This window comes from Orycteropus afer, unplaced genomic scaffold, assembly GCF_000298275.1.
Source record: "Orycteropus afer afer isolate SDZICR_OR568_19922 unplaced genomic scaffold, OryAfe1.0 scaffold00063, whole genome shotgun sequence".
NCBI lineage: Eukaryota > Metazoa > Chordata > Mammalia > Tubulidentata > Orycteropodidae > Orycteropus > Orycteropus afer.
Genome location: NW_006921650.1, coordinates 2,058,095 through 2,078,699, shown reverse-complemented (window position 1 = coordinate 2,078,699; position 20,605 = coordinate 2,058,095). Strand labels below are relative to the sequence as shown.

The 20,605-nt window shown below is 36.9% G+C and overlaps 1 protein-coding gene across 1 annotated transcript in view; it reads left to right on the top strand.

The window, feature by feature from the left end:
- DYNC1I1 (dynein cytoplasmic 1 intermediate chain 1) overlaps nucleotides 1-20,605 on the top strand; it is a 366,270-nt gene that overhangs the window by 9,416 nt on the left and 336,249 nt on the right. The window contains exon 3 of the mRNA XM_007939787.2: nucleotides 2,142-2,232. Within this exon, the coding sequence (XP_007937978.1) occupies nucleotides 2,142-2,232 (91 nt within the window). The remainder of the gene's footprint in view (nucleotides 1-2,141; nucleotides 2,233-20,605) is intronic.

Here is a 20,605-nt window from a genome sequence, read left to right as displayed (position 1 = left end):
TCATGACCTTATTTTATCACTAGGATTAGAATATCAAACTATTTGTTTTATTTTTGTTGAATGTAATGTGTACTTAACTGTGTTTACTCTATTGCTTAACATTTATGTCTCATGTGATAAATTGTTTTCCTTTTCTTTTATCCCTTTGCTTTCCATACATTTTAGAGACATTCTAGGGTGTCTGTAAAACTACATGATATCCAAAATAATAGGAAAACATTTTAACCTACATATAAATAAATATAACATAAATAAATACAATAACATTCTTTCTAAAATAGTTTTTCTTCTTTAATTATATCATTGACTTTTATGTTAAATAAATTTTCATTTGTTTCCATAGTTTTTTAAACTAAGAATTAAAATTATCCCATGTACAACAAAATGGCAAATGTTTATATCAGTATGAATAAGGGAAAAATATGTAATAAGCCTACAAATTATTACGTATTGCTAGATATAATTTAATACTCACACATAAAACTAAAGCACCATTAAAAAGCCTTTTATACTAAACCTCAACTTGTAGTAGGTAAAACTGTGGCTACCAATGTAATGTCTTGTGTCTAACATGATAGAATAAATCCCTGTGATTATTAAGTATCTTGTTTGACTTCTTTATGTTAAACCTATGGTATATTTATTTGTCTGACAAACTTTCTTTGAGGAGCTGACAAATTTTGTACTTACCTAAAATTACTTTGCAATCAATTAATAGTTGTGCCTCAAAATAGACTTTAAAAATCGGTTGCAGTATTAACACTGGTTAAACATAATTGTAATATATCCTATTTTCTTTTACCCTGTATTAAACTAATAATTAAACTTTAGGAGAAAAACAGTTAAATGTCCTTAAACCATGACCAAATTCTGAATTATCCCTACATCCCTGCCAAGGGGCCTGGTGAGGGTGCATCTACTTTTATTTTTCATCCATCTCTCCAACTTACCTCTGACTTATTACAGAAGGGTAATCAGTGCATTAATTATGGGGCCACATGAAAACTCCTGGTTTCTTGACAGATCTGCCATTGTGTTATAGGATTTGGACAAAATAGTTAAGCCCTTTACCCTATTAAATAAATAAAAGGAAATTGCACAAGATTGAAACCAAATGGAAGTCTACACTTACGTATTGAAGTCTCTTTATGCCCATATGGTTTCTTTGGTGTGTATGGTATTGAGAACCCAATGAATTTGTTTGTACTGAAGCCATCTTGGCTATTTGGGCCAGCTTCTATCTAAAGGACATTTGGCTTATATCTAAAGGATAGAGAAAAAAAAATACATGTACATTTTCTTTAGCTTTTTGATCTTATTAGCCTTGCTCTCAGGTTTTCAGTTTGCACTGACCTCGATCTTTGAACCCACTTCTCCTGTCTTCAGATGGCAGTTTACTCATGTGCACATGGCAGTCTCTTGTAGAGCTGCAGGAGGCAAAGAAAAACAAGTCTCAAACACAATAAACAGTACAATGGGATGAAACTACTAATTAAATGTAAAAATAAAATAGCCTGGCATTTCCCTTTGTTTGGAAGGAGATTTTTAAATTACCAGGTTCAACACTGAACCTTTCTTGATGTGTCGCTTATTTTCCCGTAGTAAATGCAGTTTCTGTTCTGTGGATAATAAACTACCCTCCAAATACAGACATACAACCATGTTTTCTGACTTTCCTTAACCATTTAAAATTACTCAGCTTCATGTATTTCATAAATTTTCAGAGTTTTATAGACACCCTGTTTTATTTTTCAGTTGGTCACATCTAAACTAACAAAATAAAGTGAAGAATTGGAGTTATCTGGATACTTCACACTATACAGACAGTTGTCTTGAATTATTTGGATAACTATTTTGATTCTCCACTTTACTTTGCTAGGGTGGACATGGCCTTAGAATCCCTTAGTTAATCCTAAATTCATTTCAAATTTTAATTTCCAAAATATGAAAAATTCACTTGACTTTCTCCCTTTTCTTTCCTTTTTATTTTCTTTTCTTTTCTCCTTATCCCATCTTAATCTCTCCTGGTCATACAACCACTTTAATTTGGGTCCATTTGTTTTGATTTGTCTGACACTGCTCTTCACCAGTGCAGTCGCTGCATTTCTTAACATGGGATACCTGTTATTTTCATTATTTAGTCCCAACCCCTATGTCTCCCTCTTCGAAATCAGTGAGCACTCCCAGTGAAGCTGGAAGTCAAGATTCAGGCGATCTGGGGCCATTAACAAGGTAAGAGTTACCCCTTTATAGATACCTAATGGGTGTCAGTAATACAAAAACCAAAACCTAAAAACCATACCACTCTATTTTTAATATACTGTTAAATGTGCATGCATATGCATGCATATTCAGTCACTTAATGTTTAGATTTGTGGTGGCTTGATATTTTTAATGACAGCAATGATTTTGAACACTAGAAAGGATAAACGTATGTATCATTATGTTAACACTATATGCTAATTTAGCACCTTGTATTTTGTTTAACAAATTAATACATATCCATTGGCTTAGACTCAAAAGAAAGCAAGGAAGGACCAAAAATAAATTGAACATATCTGGCTTTTCATTTTTTTCTTTGGTTTTAGTTTCTGTGATAATCTTTGTGAATAGAATCCTGAGATGATACAACTCTAAATTTAATCTCTTAGGAGTCTTGTTTATATGCTTAGTAAAAATGAGTAATTTGAGAATTCAATCCATAAAGTGTTTATTATTTTTATCATCAGCAGCATCAAGGTTGACTGCTTCTCTATAGTGAGTCAATTGCCAAATGTGTACTCAGGGATTGATGTAACTTCTGAAAGTGGATGTAGATATTCTCTAATTTGATTAGAGAAGAGGTATATAAACGGTGAAGGGGTATATATATGTGAAGAGAGGAAAGGAGAAGTCCCATAGTATGGTTGGACTCTCAGTAATTTACTTAATCCTATTGCCTTCACCAGGATTCACCTGCAGGTATCCATAGGCAGGTGGTTGAAATGAGTTTATGGTTGGGTCTGTGACAACTGGTTAGCAAGCACTCTCTTTATAAAGAACAGATGGCTTCCTAACAGAACAAGCTGGTTGAGCCCATGTGCAGCTATTTGCTAGGGTTTTTCCCTGTCTTGCAATTTTTCATAAGAAGCTAAAAAATTCAAATATTTATGCAGAAATCTACCAAATTTTAAATGTTGATAACTTTTGTTAAATTAAGCAGTTGTGGGACAGATTTGATACATGGACTGTTAATTTGTGACAAATTGAATCTGATCTTGCTTTACTTTAAATAAAAGAGGAAAAAATTATCCACAATATTACCATTCTAACAAATGAACCTCTTTTAGCTTATTTGTATGCCTTTAATTCCTTTTGTACTGGTATACATTTTTTGCTGCCATATACAGTCCTGGACTACACATTTTTTCATTTTTTAAAGCTTATGTAGGATGTTATCATAAGCATTTTCATCTGAAAGTCTGTTGTTTCCATACAGGCCTAGGACATTTTAGGGGACAAAAAATAAGGAAATGAGCAGGGATTGTAATCAGCATCACAAAACAAAATGTATATGAACTATTGAAACAAATCTACTGTGTAAAATTGCACCCAAATCACAATAAAAAGTTGAAAAAAAGTTTTAAATCATGGGGAAAAAAAAAGGGAAATAAGCGTAATCTAGTATTAACCTGAGCTGTGGGCTTTTTTTTTTTTTTTCAAACCAGCATGTAAAACTGGAATTATTGAATTATTGTTGGTATGCTTTAAACCAAGTATTTTGTTTTGTTGGGGCTATTTTGTTTTATTGAGGCCTTTTGAAACTAGTGGACACTGCTCTTAATTTAAGAAAAATGAAAGTAGAGGCTTTTGTGGGCACAAGGCTGGTTTATTTTAGCAAATCGCTTTTGTGATTTAGGGCAACACACGTCTTCTCTCATCCTCTGCTTTGAACACTTCAAAAGGCCTTTGAGGGAAAAATAGTAATAATAACACAGTTGTGTAAGATCTAACATTTATCCAAAAGCTGGCACAATATAATCACATTCCTTAGGGGGTCCATTGGCCTATCATTAAGTTAATATATTTGACCGTTTCTGTACAATGATGGTGTTGTGTCATTGCTGCTCAGCTTCAAGGGATGCAGTTGGCAGCATTTAATTCTATTACTGACTTCACAGTTGATGAGACCTTTTGAAAACATTCTAGAGAAAGCTGACCTAAGCTGTTACTGCTCGGGGGAACAGCAGCAATTATTCCTTCTCAGAGAACATCACTCTTCATTTCTTTCCCCTTCTTATATGATTTATTATTTATTTATTTTATTTTTTATCTTAGTGAATCACTTTGAAAGAAATCCAGTCGACTCCTACCTCATACAAACTCCAACTAGCTTCATTTCCTTATAGGACAACTCCGACAAGAGTGGGTCTCTACAAGTCCATAAGTAAATCTCTTGCTAAAAGCAGGTTTAATAGGAATGTAAGAACTGGCATTTAAGAAAGATGGTTTTCAGAGAAACTGAGCACAAAGGTTACTTGAGGAGAATGCATTAGGAATAACCTAGTAAATCCTGCCTTTGTTTTGTACTTAGGAAAATTCAATCCAAAGTTATAGTTTTGCTTCCATAAAATAGATGAAAGAATTAAATTGCAGAAGAATGTTGCATTTGTTTTAAAATGGCATTTGGAATATCTTTTTGTGTAGAAGAAAAATTCTTGAAAACAGATGACTGTTAACTTTGACATTTCATAAAACATGACATTGGGAAAAGAGCTTTGTAATTCCTAAGAATCTTACTCAATAGTCATAAATTTGCCTATTTTTATGGAATTTAGGGTCCTCAAAAAGTAGAAAGATCTTTCAGAAGATAGTTTATACTCAAATCAGTACATCTGGTTATATCTAGAGGTGCACATAAAATCTGTCATTCATTTGCCAAATTTTCAAACTGAAGTTAAAATTTCCATTAGAGTCAAAATTGGCAAACATTTCTTTTGACTCTTGTAACTAATTATTTTGAAAATTGGGATACTACATAAACCTATTACAGAGAAAAGACTAAAACAGTGCTTTAAGAAAATAAGGTATAAGAAATATTCTCTTTATTGATTTTAAAAGTAGTTAAGTAAATTTTTTTTAATGGTTGACTAGAGAGTAAATATATGTAGTATTTTTTGTATGACTTAATTTTTTAAACTTACATTTCTAAAGTGTCATGATTTGTTTTGCATTTTCTTCTTCTGTTTTTATAGCCTGTTTCTCATTTATAATTTGTATTTGTAGAATTTTTTCTTTCTCTTTTGATTAGTTTTGCTAGATCAAATTGATCATTGGCCAATTAATGATACTGAGCAAAGAACCAGCTCTTAGACTGAAAAAAATAATCATTTTATTAACAAAACATTTAAAAGACTAGTTTTCTTATAAACAGATGAAAAATACTAAATATACTTAAGGCAACTAGAATATAATAAAATATTAAGAGGATATTAAGTAGAATTTATTTAAAATACAAGGATATTTTAGTATTTAAAATGTTACCATAATTAAGGATATAAACTTCTTAAAGATGGAAAATATTATAATAGTTTTTTAAAAGTGAAATAGCACTTGAGCAATTTCAGTATGTACTCCCCCTTTCTGAAACGTTGTATGCCAGGTATAGAACTGTATTTCCTTAATATGATAATGTATATTGATCTCAAACCAGCTGTCAACAACTTTTATACTCAATAATGAACTATCAACACTTTATAGCCATTGAAGAAGGCTGGCTTATGTTTAGCTGAATACATGTCTTTCTCCCTAAGAGAATGATGCGTTTCTTGAGGGTAGGGACTAAGTCATGTTTGAAGTTATGTCCATATAGTGGGAATTCAATAAATGGTTGTTGAATGAATAAACTGTTGTCCTATTCTTTACAGACAATGATACTAAGACATTGAAAGGATAAGCAATTAATCCTTTCAAACAGCAAGTAGCTACATTGCTAGATTTGAATTTAGGCAGATTGGTTAGTATCTATAATCTATATCAGTGCCCTACATTCTCTCCAACAACAATTGATATCTGACACATGACCTATCCCATAAGGTTTTTATGAGGATTAAACAAGTTTATATTTGTACAGCCTTGGAACAGAGCCTGCATATAGTAAATATTTGTGAGCTTTAGTAATTTTTAAAAGGTATATACTTGATTTAGACATTTTTCTAATGGGAAGAAATTGTTTTAGATCTCTCATACAACATGGTGTTATTTTCAAGTTTAGTAAGCATGTCTATATCTTCACCCAAGCCATTATGTAAAAATGTTGAACACAATAAGGCCAAGGGCAGATTGTGGTCCACTGGAGACCACTTTTTAGGTTGCCCAATCATTAATCACTAACATTCAGATAGTTATCTAGAAATGAATCCACTTAAGTGATGATTATCCTAACCACATACATGCTCATTCACAAGAGTGGCCCGTGAGGGACTTTGATATGCCGGCACTAGGACACTTCTTCCTATTTAGTTGTGATTCCTTACTGTCCTTAGTGACAAAGGTAAGCTAGAGGCTGTATGGGCTGGCGGAAGCCTGGAGAGTGTACTGATCTCATAAAGTTCTCTGGAAACCAGGATGTAGGCTACATGCAGCCCTAAACCTGATTGAAACAATGGAACTTGCAAAAAGATCTCCAAGACCAAATATCTCTTAACGTGATAACACACTGTGCCATCTCCCATTATAATAATGGCATGCGTATCATAACATCTTTAACAAAATAGTCAGGAGGGGAGATTTCTGATGTTTATCTTAGATGAGAAGTGATCATGGGGGTGGTGGTACTGGAGATGGTATTTAATTTAAATTTAATTTAACTTTAATTTTTGTTGTTGTTGTTAAGTACTGTCGAGTCATTTCCGACTCATAGCGACCCCATGCACAGCAGAACGAAACACTGCCCGATCCCGCACCAGCCCCACAATCCCTGCTATACTTGATCCCATCATCGCAGCCACCGTATCAATCCATCTTGTTGAGGGGTCCTCTTTTTCCCTATCTACTTTCCCAAGCATGACATCCTTCTCCAGGGAATGGTCCCTTCTTACAACATGACCAAAATAGGTGAGACGAAGTCTGGCCATTCTTGCTTCCAAGGAGCATTCTGGCTGCACTTCCTCCAGGACAGATCTGTTAGTTCTTTTAGCAGTCCATGGTACTTTCAGCATTCTTCGCCAGCACCACAACTCAAAAGCATCAACTCTTCTTCGGTCTTCCTTATTCATTGTCCAGCTCTCACATGCATACCATGCGATTGGAAATATCATGGCTTGTGTCAGGCGCACTTTAATTTTTAGCTGCTTCTTTTTTTGTTTTTTACAATCTATGTTCTTAACACCATCACTGAATTCTTTTTTTTTCTCATCAGTTGGAGCATTCAAGCCCTATACATCTAATTTTAATACTACTTTAGTATTACCAAAACAGCACTGTATATTTTAGATAATTAGAAAATATAGATAAGCAAAAATAAGAAAATTAAAACATCCAATTTTGTCAGAGATTGGTACTGTTAACACCTTAGTATATAGTCTTTCATATACTACATATGTGTGTATGTGTTTCTATGTATATACATATTAATTATACATACTATATATAATATATATTCCAAAATGAACATCATACTATTCAAATGTTCAGACACTTTTCCTAGTCAGTGATCTCTACCATTCCACTTTAATACATTTCCTCTCATGTAATATCTATAGCATCTTTAAATCCCCATCCCCCAAGTGATCCCATAGTTGCATACTGAGGCCTTTTATCCTAACTATCAGCATCTAATAACCAATAACCCTTTATATCCATTCATTTTCTCTAGGGAGGTGAGGCTCTTCCCAAGGAGGCTTAAAATGTAATAGATGAAAAATGTCTTCCGAAGCCTTTAACAAGAGAACAAAGATACAAAAGGAATGGATTAAGGGTCATTCAGACTATCAGCTTCAAGCATAATTCAGACTAGATTTCACAGTTGAAGGAGCAGATCTCTGCAGTCCTCTGCTGTTGAGTTTGAGCATGAGTCCTCCATATAATTAAGTTTCATGTTGACAACATACACTGGTAAAATTCAAATATTTTATATACTAAGCTTTTCCATCATCTGCTAGTGAACTCTCAAATCAGGAAATTGGCTTGGCCTTGACCAGTTCATTCATGGTACACTTGTGCAGGCTGCACGTGGGCCCCACTCCCATTCTCAGTGATCTCAGGAAAGGAGAATGTGCTCCTGGGCCACATGCACTTAATGCCCAACAGAAAACCCTAGAACATTTCTCTTCAGCCTCAGTCAGATTTGACCGAGTCCTCTGGAACTACACAAGCCTCAAGGACTTTTGACCTCCTTTTGGTGAAAATGTCACCATCTTTCAAAGTGCTCTGATGAATCAGAGGCTAAAGGAAAGATAGTAAGGATGTGCAGGTAAAGCTAAAAACATACAATAAAATAATTCAAACCATGAGGGAGATTGAATAAGACTTAAAATTTTGTATATAGAAATTTAAAAAAACATTATTATATACAGAGAAATTGACAAGATGCTACTAGCTAATTGGACTTCAGGAAAGCTGATATCACTGATTAAAAAACTTATTAAAAGTCAGTCTCTTCAGAAATTAAAATAAGATTTACAGTGTAGGCTATCTCTTTGTGTAGCACTGGTTACTTGTACTTTTTAATATCATCATTCTTTCTTCAAACAGAGTGCACTGTATGTATCCTTATGGTTGTAGTAAGACAGTAGACATCTGTTTCAGCAAGAAATTGCAGGAATTTCCCCTAGAGAAACTACCTTGCTTGACAGAAGGTCCTCTGTACTGTTTGGGGGGAACATGCCTGTATCATAGGCACTACATTTCTCTTTGAATCCAGCTTAAGTGGACTGCCTACATGCTTGTTGTTGTAATTAGGTGCCATCGAGTCATATGTACAACAAACAGAATGAAACAGTGTCTGGTTCTGTGCCGTCCTCATAATCCTTGCTATGCTTAAGCACAGCTATTCAATCCATCTTGTTGAGAGTCTTTCCCTTTTTCGCTGACCCTTTATTTACCAAGCATGATCTCCTTCTCCAGGGAATAGTCCCTTCTGACAACATGACCAAAGTAGGTCAGATGAAGTCTTGCCATTGTTGCTTCTAAGGAGCATTCCAACTGCACTTCTTCCAGGACAGATTTGTTCCTTCTGGCAGTCTATGGTATTTTCAGTGTTTTTTTTCCAACACCACAATTCAAAGACATCAGCTCTTCTTTGGTCTTCCTTATTTATGTCCAGGTTTCACAAGCATTGAGGCAATTGAAAATACTATGGCGTGGGTCAGGCACACCTTGGTCTTCAAAGTGACATCTTTGCTTCTTAATACTTTAAAGAACTCTTTTGCTACAGATTTGCCTGTGCAATGTGATATCTGATTTCTTGACTGATGTTTCCATGGTTGTTGACTCTGGATCCAAGTAAAATGAAATCCTTGACAGCTTCATTCTTTTCTCCATTTATCATGATGTTGCTTATTGGTCCAGTTGTGAGGATTTTTTTTTTTTTTTTTTTTTATGTTATGGTATAATCCATACAGAGGGCTGCAGATTTTGGTCTTCATCAGTAACAGTTTTAAGTCATCTTCACTTCCAGCAAGCAAGGTTGTGTCATCTGCTTATTGCAGCTTGTTAATAGTTCTTCCTCCAATCCTAATGCCACATTTTCATATAGTCCATTTTCTTAGATTATTTGCTCAGTATACAGATTGAATAAGTATAGTGAAAGGATATACTCCTGACACGTGCCCTTCCTGATTTTAAACCATGCAGTATCCCTTTGGTCTGTTCAAATGACAGCCTCTTGGTCTGTGTACAGCTTCCTTATGAGCATAATGAAGTTTTCTGGGATTCCCATTCTTTGCAATGTTATCCATAGCTTATTATGATCCACATGGTTGAATACCTTTGCATGGTCAATAAAACACAGGTAAACATCTTTCTGATATTCCTTGCTTTTAGCCAAGATCCATCTGACATCAGCAATTATATCCCTTGTTCCATGTCCTCTTCTGAATCCAACTTGAATTTCTGGAAGTTCCATGTCTGTATACTGCTGCAACCATTTTTGAATTATCTTCAAGAAAATTTTAATTCCATGATATCATTGGATAATTTCCACATTCTATCTGAATGGGCACAAATATGGTTCTCTTCCAGTCAGTTGTCCAGGTAGCTGTCTTCCCAATTTCTTGGCATAAACAAGTAAGTGCCTCCAGTGCTGCATCCATATGTTGAAACATCTTAATGGGTGCTCTGTCAATTCCTAGAGCCTTATTTTTCACCAATTCCTTAAATGCAGGTTGGACTTCTTCCTTCAGTACCATTGTTCTTGATCATATGCTACCTCCTAAAATAGCTGAATGTTGACCAATTCTTTTTACATGCTTAGTGTGGCCCATATCTGTAATCCCTGTTAGGGCTTTGATGTTGGGCAAAAGAGGGAAGATTTTCACACAGTAAAATAAGAAAGAAGGGTTTTTAAAAAGAACCTGATATATGTATTGCCCTGCTCTAGATTTATTTCTGACACAAGAAAACTTCTATCATTATTGCCAGTCTTAGATAAGGAAGTAATTGAGTCTTGTAAGAAACCTTAACTCATTATTTAAATACTGTCCTTACTTAATTGACATCATTTTAATGAATGTGACAGAGTGAGTGATAGGATGGATTTTTAAAATGTTTTTGTTACTCAGCATATTATTTTTGGAAGTGGCATTTGAAAACCAGATTATTTGGCGATGGCATTGACTGGAGATTTTCCACTTGGCACTAAGCTCATGTCAGTCAAGACTGTTTTCTTTGTCTGATTTGCTTGACAGTGAAAGTATGTGGAGTAAGAGTTCAGAGAAACTTGGGCACACAAGAGGTCTGTGTTCTGTCTTCAAGCTGCTTTTTCATTCTAGAAAGATGAGGAAGAAGATGAGAAGTTGAGTTCTGATGCAATTACTTTGGGAACTAACCAAGCATGCTAAGGTCATTTGGTAAAGAAGATATGTGAGTCTTTTTTTACTTTCAGCACAGGCCAGTGATGTGGCCAGCACTTTTAAGATAGACTTTCCTTCTTCAGTGTGGAAGTGAGTCTGAAAATTCTCCTGGGGCACGTGTGAGGACATCATGCTGTACAAGACAGAATTCTTTATAAGTGCTTTGGTAGATTTTAAAGTCATCAGAGAGACCTACTCTGATTTTTTTTTTTTTTTCATTAAAATAACTGAAAATTATTTCTTTGGAAATCGGCTATCCTTTATACTTCACATATATCTGCAGAAAAGACAAGTAAAGACAATTTATTTGTTCATTCATTCATATATTCATTCAATAAATAGCTGAGAATTAATTGTATGCAAGACTTATACTAGACCTGCAAGAAGTATAATTAATTCTTGCCTCTAAAGAGCCCCTTCTAGTAAGTTGGAAGATTTAATTTGAGGCCATCTATCTATGGAAACGTTGCTATATAGTCACAGTTCTCAAATATTTGTACTCATAGAGTTGAGCAATAATGTCATAATTATTCACAAATCATCTATAATTAATTTGTAGTATGGGAAAAGTGATTAGATTTATTACTGCCCTACATGGAGTCTGATGCTCTTGATACACTTTGTTGATGTGTATGCACATGTACATACACAAATGTAGCTTGCAAAAACTGGGTGAGACAGGTGTGGAAAGGATGTATGGATGAGGACACAGGGAAAAGCAAAGAGATTCTCTAGTCCACAAAGGTACAATTGTGCTGGGCAAGTGCCAAACTGTGGATTTTTGCTTAAGGGGAGCTACTGGGAGTGGTTATAGGAACTTAAGATACAAGGTGGAGATTTTCTCAGAGAAAAAAGATTGTTACTGGGCTCAGGACAGGAATTCAGAGTGAGATTAGCAGTGTGTTTGGCTGATACTCAGGTTCTTGCGTTTTGTAACAGGCTCATTACATCTTGCAGATCATCTTCAGAGTTGGTCTTCAGCTGAAGCAGGGCCACTTTTGAGTCAAGAGCATTGTTAGACTGATGGAGAGAACTCTACTCTGGGCCACCTCATATCTAGGCCACCTCATCATGTGCTTTTTCCATTCTTTTGTGGTCTGAGGACTAGTTTGAGGAAGCATTAGCCTGACAAGAAGGACTGAAGGTCTAAACTGAGATTGTGGAATTGGAGAAGCAAAGGGTAGATAAACAAGTGAGACAGAGAAGGTGTACATATTCAAGGCGGACATATCCAACAGACATGTGGGAAAGGGGGACTCAGGGGCAATGAGGATTTTCTTGCAGCAGTTAGGATTTGGGAGTTATTTTTATAGATGATTTGTGGACATCTTTGGGATCACGTGTAGTCCATGGGTGGCACAAATGGTTAAGTGCTTGATTGCTAACCGAAAGGTTGGCAGTTCAAGTCCACCCAGAAGTACCTCAGGAGAAAGTCCTGGTAATCTCCTTCCCAAAAATCAGCCACTGAAAACCCTGGGGAAACAGTTCTACTTTGATACATATGGTGTCACCATGAGTTGGAATGGACTCAACAGCCACTGGTTTAGTTCATGGTATCACTCAGAGTTAGAGTACAGAGGCTAGGAGAGAAAAATAACCTTGGGTGAAAAATGTCTATTTTTATGGGGGTAGAAGGAGTAAGGGCCCTGTCAAAATTACGGTAAGACAGGAAGAGAAACAAGATGTTTTTGGGTCAAGAAAACCAAAGGAAAAAGCATGCTAATAAGGAGACAGCCATCACCAGAATTAGAATAGTCAAGGTTGAGGAACAAGAGTTGGCCATAGGATTTGGTAATTTGGAGGTCATCATCATCATCATCATCGTCGTCATCATCATCATCATTACTTTTGTTATTTTTGTTGCTTGTCCTATTTTATTCCCATAGGCTGAGTTCCTGGGAATAAAACCAGCCCAGGAGTTATACTGTTTTTTTTATTTGTTTGTTTTATTTTGATTTGGGTGAAGATTTACAGAGTAAATTCACTTTTCATACAGCAGTTCACATAATATACTTTGTCTCATGTCATTGACCAAAATTTACAATGCAGCAGCTCCCCTCCCACTTCCTCCCCATAGTTACCTCTTCCCAGTGTCCATCCCTCCATACTCTTCTGCGCCCTGAGCTATCTCCCTGTGCATAAGCAGCCCTTCCTTCTCCCATGATTGTTCTCTCCAGGGCATGTGTCTACTTGAGTTAAATGTTTAATTCACATGCCTGTACTTTGTTTGGCTGGAAACCACAGGTGTGACTTCAATTCTAGACCTGCAGGGCAGCTAGGGGCCATAGTCTCAGTGGTTCCACCAGGCTCTATTGGACCAGCAAACCTGGTCCCCACCTTCTTTTTTATTTTTTTGCCTCCAGATGATTTTGAGTTTTGTTCCACATTGTTCTCCCTCTCTATGCAGGATCTCCTACATCCCTTCCAAGTGGATGACAGTGGTAGCCGGGCACCATCTAGTTCTTCTGGTCTCATAGTTGTATAGGTTGCAGATCGGATGGTGTACCAGTTGCTAGGACTGATTGTTTCCATTAATTTTGATTTTCTTCTTCTTGACGAGGAGAGACCCATTGTTGCATCTAGATGGCAGCTTGCTAGCTTTTAAGATCCCAATCACTACTCGCCAAAGTAGGAGGTGGAACAATGTTTTGTATAGTATGTTATGCCAGTTGAGCTTGATGAGTTATACTGTTTTTTATGGTTCTTGCTATGTAGCACCCTATTGCTTTCCAAAAGAGTTGTACTAATTCAATATGCCACCAGTAAAGCATGAGAGTGTCTCAGCCATGTTGAGCATCAGCATTACAGCTGTAAAGTTCTTAATTACTTTGTCTAAATATTTATCAGAAATCTCATTCTTATAACTAATAACCAGTTAAAGATAAGAGCAAGGGTACTCTTTAGGGAAGAATGCTAAATCTTACTACTCTAAGCCTAATAAAAATGGAAAGAAGATTGGAAATCACTAGTTTGCTATTGGTAAGAGCTGAATAACCAAAAAAAAAAAAACAAACTCACTGCCATCGAGTCAGATCCGACTCACAGTGACCCCTCCTTGGGTTTCTGAGGCAGTATCACTATGGAAGTAGATTTCCCAGTCTTCCTTCCAAAGAGGGGTTGGTGGGTTTGAACTCCCAGCCTTCTGGTTAGCAGTCAAATGCCTTAGGCACTATGCCACCAGTGCTCCTAATAGGAAGAAATTAACCATTTATCAGAAAACAAGGTATATGCAAAACAGACATCATGTCTTTCATTCCTAAGTTACACTTTTCAGTGAATTAACTAGGAGTTGTTATTCTGAATTTTTACTTCTTTCTATCCAATCAACTGACACTGAGAAAATAAAATTGAGCAATGATTATAAGAAAGTGGAAAGTTTTGAACTGGTAATGATGGTGTTGTTGTTGTTGGTGGTGGTGTTAGGTACCATCGAGTCAGCTGTGACTCATAGTGACCCTATGTACAACAGAATCAAACTGCCTGGTCTTGTGCCTTGCTATACCTGAGCCCATTGTTGGAATCATTGTGTCCATCCATCTCGTTGAGAGCCTTCTCCTTTTTCACTCACTCTCCACTTTACCAAGCATGACATCCTTCTCCAGGGAATGGTCCCTTCTGACAAGATGACCAAAGTAGGTGAGACGAAGTCTGGCCATTCTCACTTCCAAGGAGCATTCCAGCTACACTTCTTTCAGGACAGATTTGTTAGTTCTTTTGGCAGTCCATGGTACTTTCAGCATTCTTCACCAACACCACAACTCAAAAGCACCAACTCTTCTTCAGTCTTCCTTATTCATTACTCAGCTTTTACATGCATATGAGCCTATTGAAAATACCATGGCTTGGATTAGGTACACCTTAGTCTTTAAACAGACATCTTTGCTCCTCAGCACTTTAAAGAGGTCTTTTGCAGCAGATTAGTTCAGTGCAATACGTCATCTGATGTCTCGACTGCTGCTTCTATTGGTGTTGATTGTGGAACCATGTAATATGAAATCTTTGACAACTTCAGTCTTTTCTCCATGTGTCATGATTCTGCTTACTGGTTCAGTTGTGAGGATTTTTGTTTTCTTTATGTTGAAGTGTAATCCATACTACAGACTGTGGTCTTTAATCTTCATCAGTAAGTGTTTCAAGTTATCTTCACTTTCAGCAAGCAAAGCTGTGTCGTCTGCATATGGCAGTTTGTTAATGAGTCTTCCTCCAATCCTAATGCCACATTCTTCTTCATATAGGCCAGTTTCTCTGTTTATTTGCTCAGCATACAGATTGAACAAGTATGGTGAAAGGATACAACCCTGACACACTCCCTTCCTGATTTTAAGCCATGCAGTATCCCCTTGTTCTGTTTTAACAACAGCCTCCTGGTCTATGTACAAGTTCCTCATGAGCACAATTAAGTGTCTGGAATTCCCATTCTTCTCAATATTATCCAGAATTTTTTGTCATCCACGTAGTCAAATGCTTTTGGGTAGTCAATAAAACACAAGTAAACAACTTTTTGGTATTCTTTGTTTTCAGCCAAGATCCATCTGACATCAGCAATGATATCCCTTGTTCCACGTCCTCTCCTAAATCCAGTTTGCATTTTTGGAAGTTCCCTATCAATATACTGCTGGAACTGTTTTTGAATTATCTTCAGCAAAATTTTACTTGCATGTGATAGTAATGATATTGTTTGATAATTCCCAAAGTTTAAAACATGAAATTTTGTTAGTCTTTTTGTAGGTCACTGCTAGTTTGAAGAATCTTGATGTTCTGTTTATTCCTTTTTAAGGTAATATTGAAAAACAAGTCTCTCCCAAACTGTACAATAACTTACATGGTAGACCTTTTTAGATGACATGCCACAGACTACATTGTCTGGGATGGTTTGGGTTAAACAGTGGCCTTTGATGAATGCCCAGAACTGTCAATCCAACCACAGGACCATGGAACCATGGCAATGCCTGTTAGTCGAGAGTATGTAAGAAGTTACTAGGCTCTTCAGGATGTGCAAACAACAGGTTCCTTATGAATGAGACCAGAGATCCTCCCTTCGACCCTCAGAGATAACCTAAGAAATCAACTTAAAATTGATCAGAGCAGAGAAATGCAACTCTTAAAAATAAGCAAATAAAAACCAGGATGTTTTCCAGCCAGGAACATAGGGCAGAAATGTAATTGGCACAGTTAAAGAACGATTGTGTTGATCAGAAAGCTCTTGATTGGTCACCCGAAGAATTACAGAACAGGGACACTCAGGCAGCAGTGAAATGTAGTATCCCTGAAAGAAGAGCATATAGTTGTTGGGGATAGGTGGGGAGATACAGTTACAAGCTACCAGAGCCTTGACACTTGTAAACACTCAGCTTTAGTTGTTCTGATTCCAAAGATGCTGCTGGTGATCAGGCTTCCCAGGAAGCTAGCCTTCAAGGAGAGAAGACTTTGATGGGTCTGTATGTTTGTTCTGGGATATGTTGTTCTCACAATAAATTGATAAATCGCATCTAATTTTATATGACAGAGTCTTATTAGACTTTATAATAGACTATCTTAGCTGCCTAAGTGCAGTAAACCAAGCACTGATAATAATGAGTTTTGTGTGTTCAAATCTTTATCCTTCAAGAACCAGGTCAAGTGGAACCTCTGAACTTTTCAGAAGGAGGGTGTCTCCCCACTCTGGATTCCAAAGGATAATGAAAATGCAGTTCAATATCTGACTGGCTGGCACAGAATAAACATTCAGTGAACAGCAATTGTAGCTATCATTATTACTAATCTTTCTTAGGACATTTCTTTAACTAATATTTATTGAAACTTTTCAACTGTGTCAGGCCCTGGGCATGTGTTATAAGTGTATCATTGGGTCTAAGTATTCATATGTCTCATTTTCTTTACTCAAATGTAAGATTCTTAATTGCAAATCTCATGTCCCACAGCACATCTGAAGTGCTACGTATATGGAATTTCTACTTTCTACCTTGCAGTACTGAACTGTTTACATATGTTTTATCTCCCCAAAAGAACTATAGGTTCCTTGACAATTCTTTTAATCCTTTATCAAAATGTTTTACATATTAGGCTGTTAATATATTTTTGTTGAATAAATAAATGAATTTTCATCTATCTATCTATCTATCTATCTATCTATCTATCTATCTATCTATCTCTTTCCCTTGCATCTTTGGACCCTACAGAAGTAGATTGCCCAACCTTCCTTCCGAGGAGTGGCTGGTGGCTTTGAACCACCAGCCATCTGGTTAGCAGTCAGATGCCTTAGACACTATGCCGCCTGAGCTCCCGACTAAAAAGATAGAACTATTTAATGAAAAACTAACTTGTGATAATAAACTGAGTTCACATATATTTACGTGCTAGAGTTTACTAGCATACAGTTTCATTGCTTCTTTAATTTTATAAATAAACTACCTAGAAACATTTCAGATAGCCCAACAAGTATGGGGAAACCATCATTTTACTTTCAATGATACAGTAACTTGATGATGAAATGGCTTGAAAAGTGAAATGTTTGTTTCCTTGATTAAAGAAAAGTATTCCAGTGGAGAAGAGAAAGCTGAAAGGTAATTAGTAATCATATTGTAAAATACCAGGCAGAAAAAAACCCTAAAAGAGTGTCTAGACCTGTACTCCCATTTTGCTGGAGATGAAAGTAGACTTGCCTAATGACACACAGTGGGCCTGTGCCCGGAGCACTGGCCTCCTGCCCCTCGTCCCACATGTGGCCCTCTCTGTGGTGCTCTATCAGAAGGAAAGCTTTTCCACAAGTTTGCACAGAAGGAATTCAGCAAATGTTTACTGCATATCATTACATTTTGCTTGGATACACATTGCCATTTAATATATTGGCTTTAAGTTAATTGTTTAAAGTTCATACTGTCCAAGTCTAGTCACTGTACAGATATTAATGGGAAAAACAAAAAGACAATAACAAAGCTAACACACTTGAAAGCATCCTTGGCTTTACTCCTTACCCCAGGGCATGTCAGTGACAACTACAATTTGCTGAAAAACGTATGTGTGACTGGGATGCAGGACTGTTGTGGGGATAGTTACATATATGACCTTTGTTGCTTTGGCTAAGCTAATGTAAACTCCAGACAGCTAGCCTATCACCTTGTTACGGGAATGATTTTGAAAGAATCACCATTTTTACTTCCTAAGGGTACGGTGAGTTCAAGTGAGCTGTGGGATAAGTAACATTATGCTAGACTACCTGAGAGCTGCATTCTTCACCTACTTCAGAGAAGTGGAAAGGTCAATAAAGGCTCTCATAAGAAACCTCAAGACAAGTTGACAGGAAAATATTAGATCCCACCCCTTACAAGTGAGCACTTTTCTTAGTCAACAAGAGCCGAGGCTGCCTGTCTATAGCAGAGGAAAGGTCTGATCTTCAGAGATACATGAACAGCAACGTATGAATCCCTTTCATGGATTCCGTTACTTCTACCATTTGAAATGAAGTGAAGGAATCAATGTCCAGGAAGGATGGAAGGCCTTTCCTTGAGGAGCTAGAAGTCCAAAGCAGTGGTTCTCAACCATGGCTGCACATGAAAATCAAGTGGACAGTTTTAAGAATACTGAAGCCAGGGTCTCACCGTGATCTGGGGATGGCCTGGTCGTCAGGTCAGGATTGAGGGAATCACAGGTTTACATAGTGATGGATTTGAACATCAGTGATGCTTTCTGTATGCTGATGAATGAAAGTGATAGTCTAAGTCACTCATTCTCTAAAGGTGGCCCCTTGATCAACTGTGAAAGTATTGCCTGAGAACCTGTTAGAAATACAAATTCTCAGGCCTCAATACGGATCTATGGAATTAGAATTTCTGGAGTTGAAGACCAGGATTCTATTTTTTCAATAAGGCCTTTGATTGACATTAAAGTTTGAGAGCCACTGATACAAATCGACCTTCATACTCAAATGTGGTCCACAAATCAGCAGCAGTTGAACCACCTGGAGCTGATAAAAAATGTAGAATCTCAGGCCACCCCGACCTACTCAATCAGAATCTGCATTTTAAAGATATCGCAGAATATATGCATGAAAGTTTGAGAAGCGTTGGTCTAAGAAACAGTGATCAGTTAGTGCTCCCAATAGACTTTAGTCATCTTTCAGAGTGTTCAGGTAAGAAGACAAAAGCACAGTTAGAGCTCATCAGAAAATTACATTCTGATTCCACTGCTTGCAGAGATCACGTGGAATTTATCACATAGGTAGGGGCATTGACTCAAAGAAACAGTAGATATAGCGGCCATTGTAGTAGTAAGGAAGGAATTCTGGTGATGCAGTGGTTAAGTCATTTGGCTGCTAACCAAAAGATGGGCTATTGGAACCCAGCAGCTGCTTCAAGGAAGAAAGATGAGGCAGTCTGATTCCATAAAGATTTATAGCCTTAGAAGCCCTGTGGGGCAGTTCTACTCTGTACTTTAGGGTGGCTGTGAGGCGGAATAGACTGAATGGCAGTGGGTTTGTTTCTTTTGGTAGTAGTAAGAGCCACTACTGTTTACCAAAAGGTTACTTTATGTTTTATAGGTATAATTGCTTTTAATTCCTGCAGAAAACTGCTAGCTGTGGCCAGATCATAAACTGTCATGTAAACCATGGCAACTCTTTATAGAAAAGAACTGAGAAGAAATTCTGTCTTTATCTAGTTTTGCTATAACAGAAATACCACAAGTGATTGGCTCTAACAAACAGAATTTATTTTCACACAGTTTAGGAGGGTAGATGTCTGAATTCAGGATGCTGGCTGTAGGGGAAGGTTTTCTGTCTCTTTCAGCTCTGGCAGAAGGCACACAGGTAGTAAACTGCAGAGGCGAGACTTGGATCTCAGATGCTTGACTCCACCCCTTTGCTGTTCATCACAATAATCTCTTCTCTACCAGATAACCTCATGCCTGATACACCTGTAACTAATTTTATGCAGGCACTTTAAAGATTTGACTGAGAAAGGTCTTTGTGTATATTCTGTTTACAGAAGAGCTATTTATTTCCTTTTATTTTGAAGGGACTCTGAAAACAAGGGAAATTGAATGCCTGGGTAGTTATTGAGACTTTGTGCTACTTCTTGTGAAATATTTTTTAAAAAAAGTTAAGATGTAATTAATCCTTGGCAACTTAGACACAAATGATATTGTTGCTGACCATCTTGGTGGAATGTATATTTATGAAAATACCCATGAGTCTCGAAATCTTAGTGCATTATATTTGCAGTGACTGACCCACGGAAGCCACATTTATTCACATGTTCTGCAGTCATGTTCCATCTGATCAGACTTCTCCAGAAAGTCCTGCTCTGACCCTTGCATTTGGCTCTCTTCACCTTGTGGAAGAGTCATGTACCCCCAGATGTGGGCAGGCTCTGGAGTTTCAGATACTTGCAGCAGTTAACATGCTCAAATCAATCAGTGTCAATACAAAACAAAACAAATAAAATATGGTTGGGAGGTGTGTTGTGTTTAAATATGTGGCGCTGGGCCTATGGAAACCAGCCATAGCTTCCAATACCAAACAGATGTACAAAGGAAAGGATGGCTCCTTGCGTTCTGTT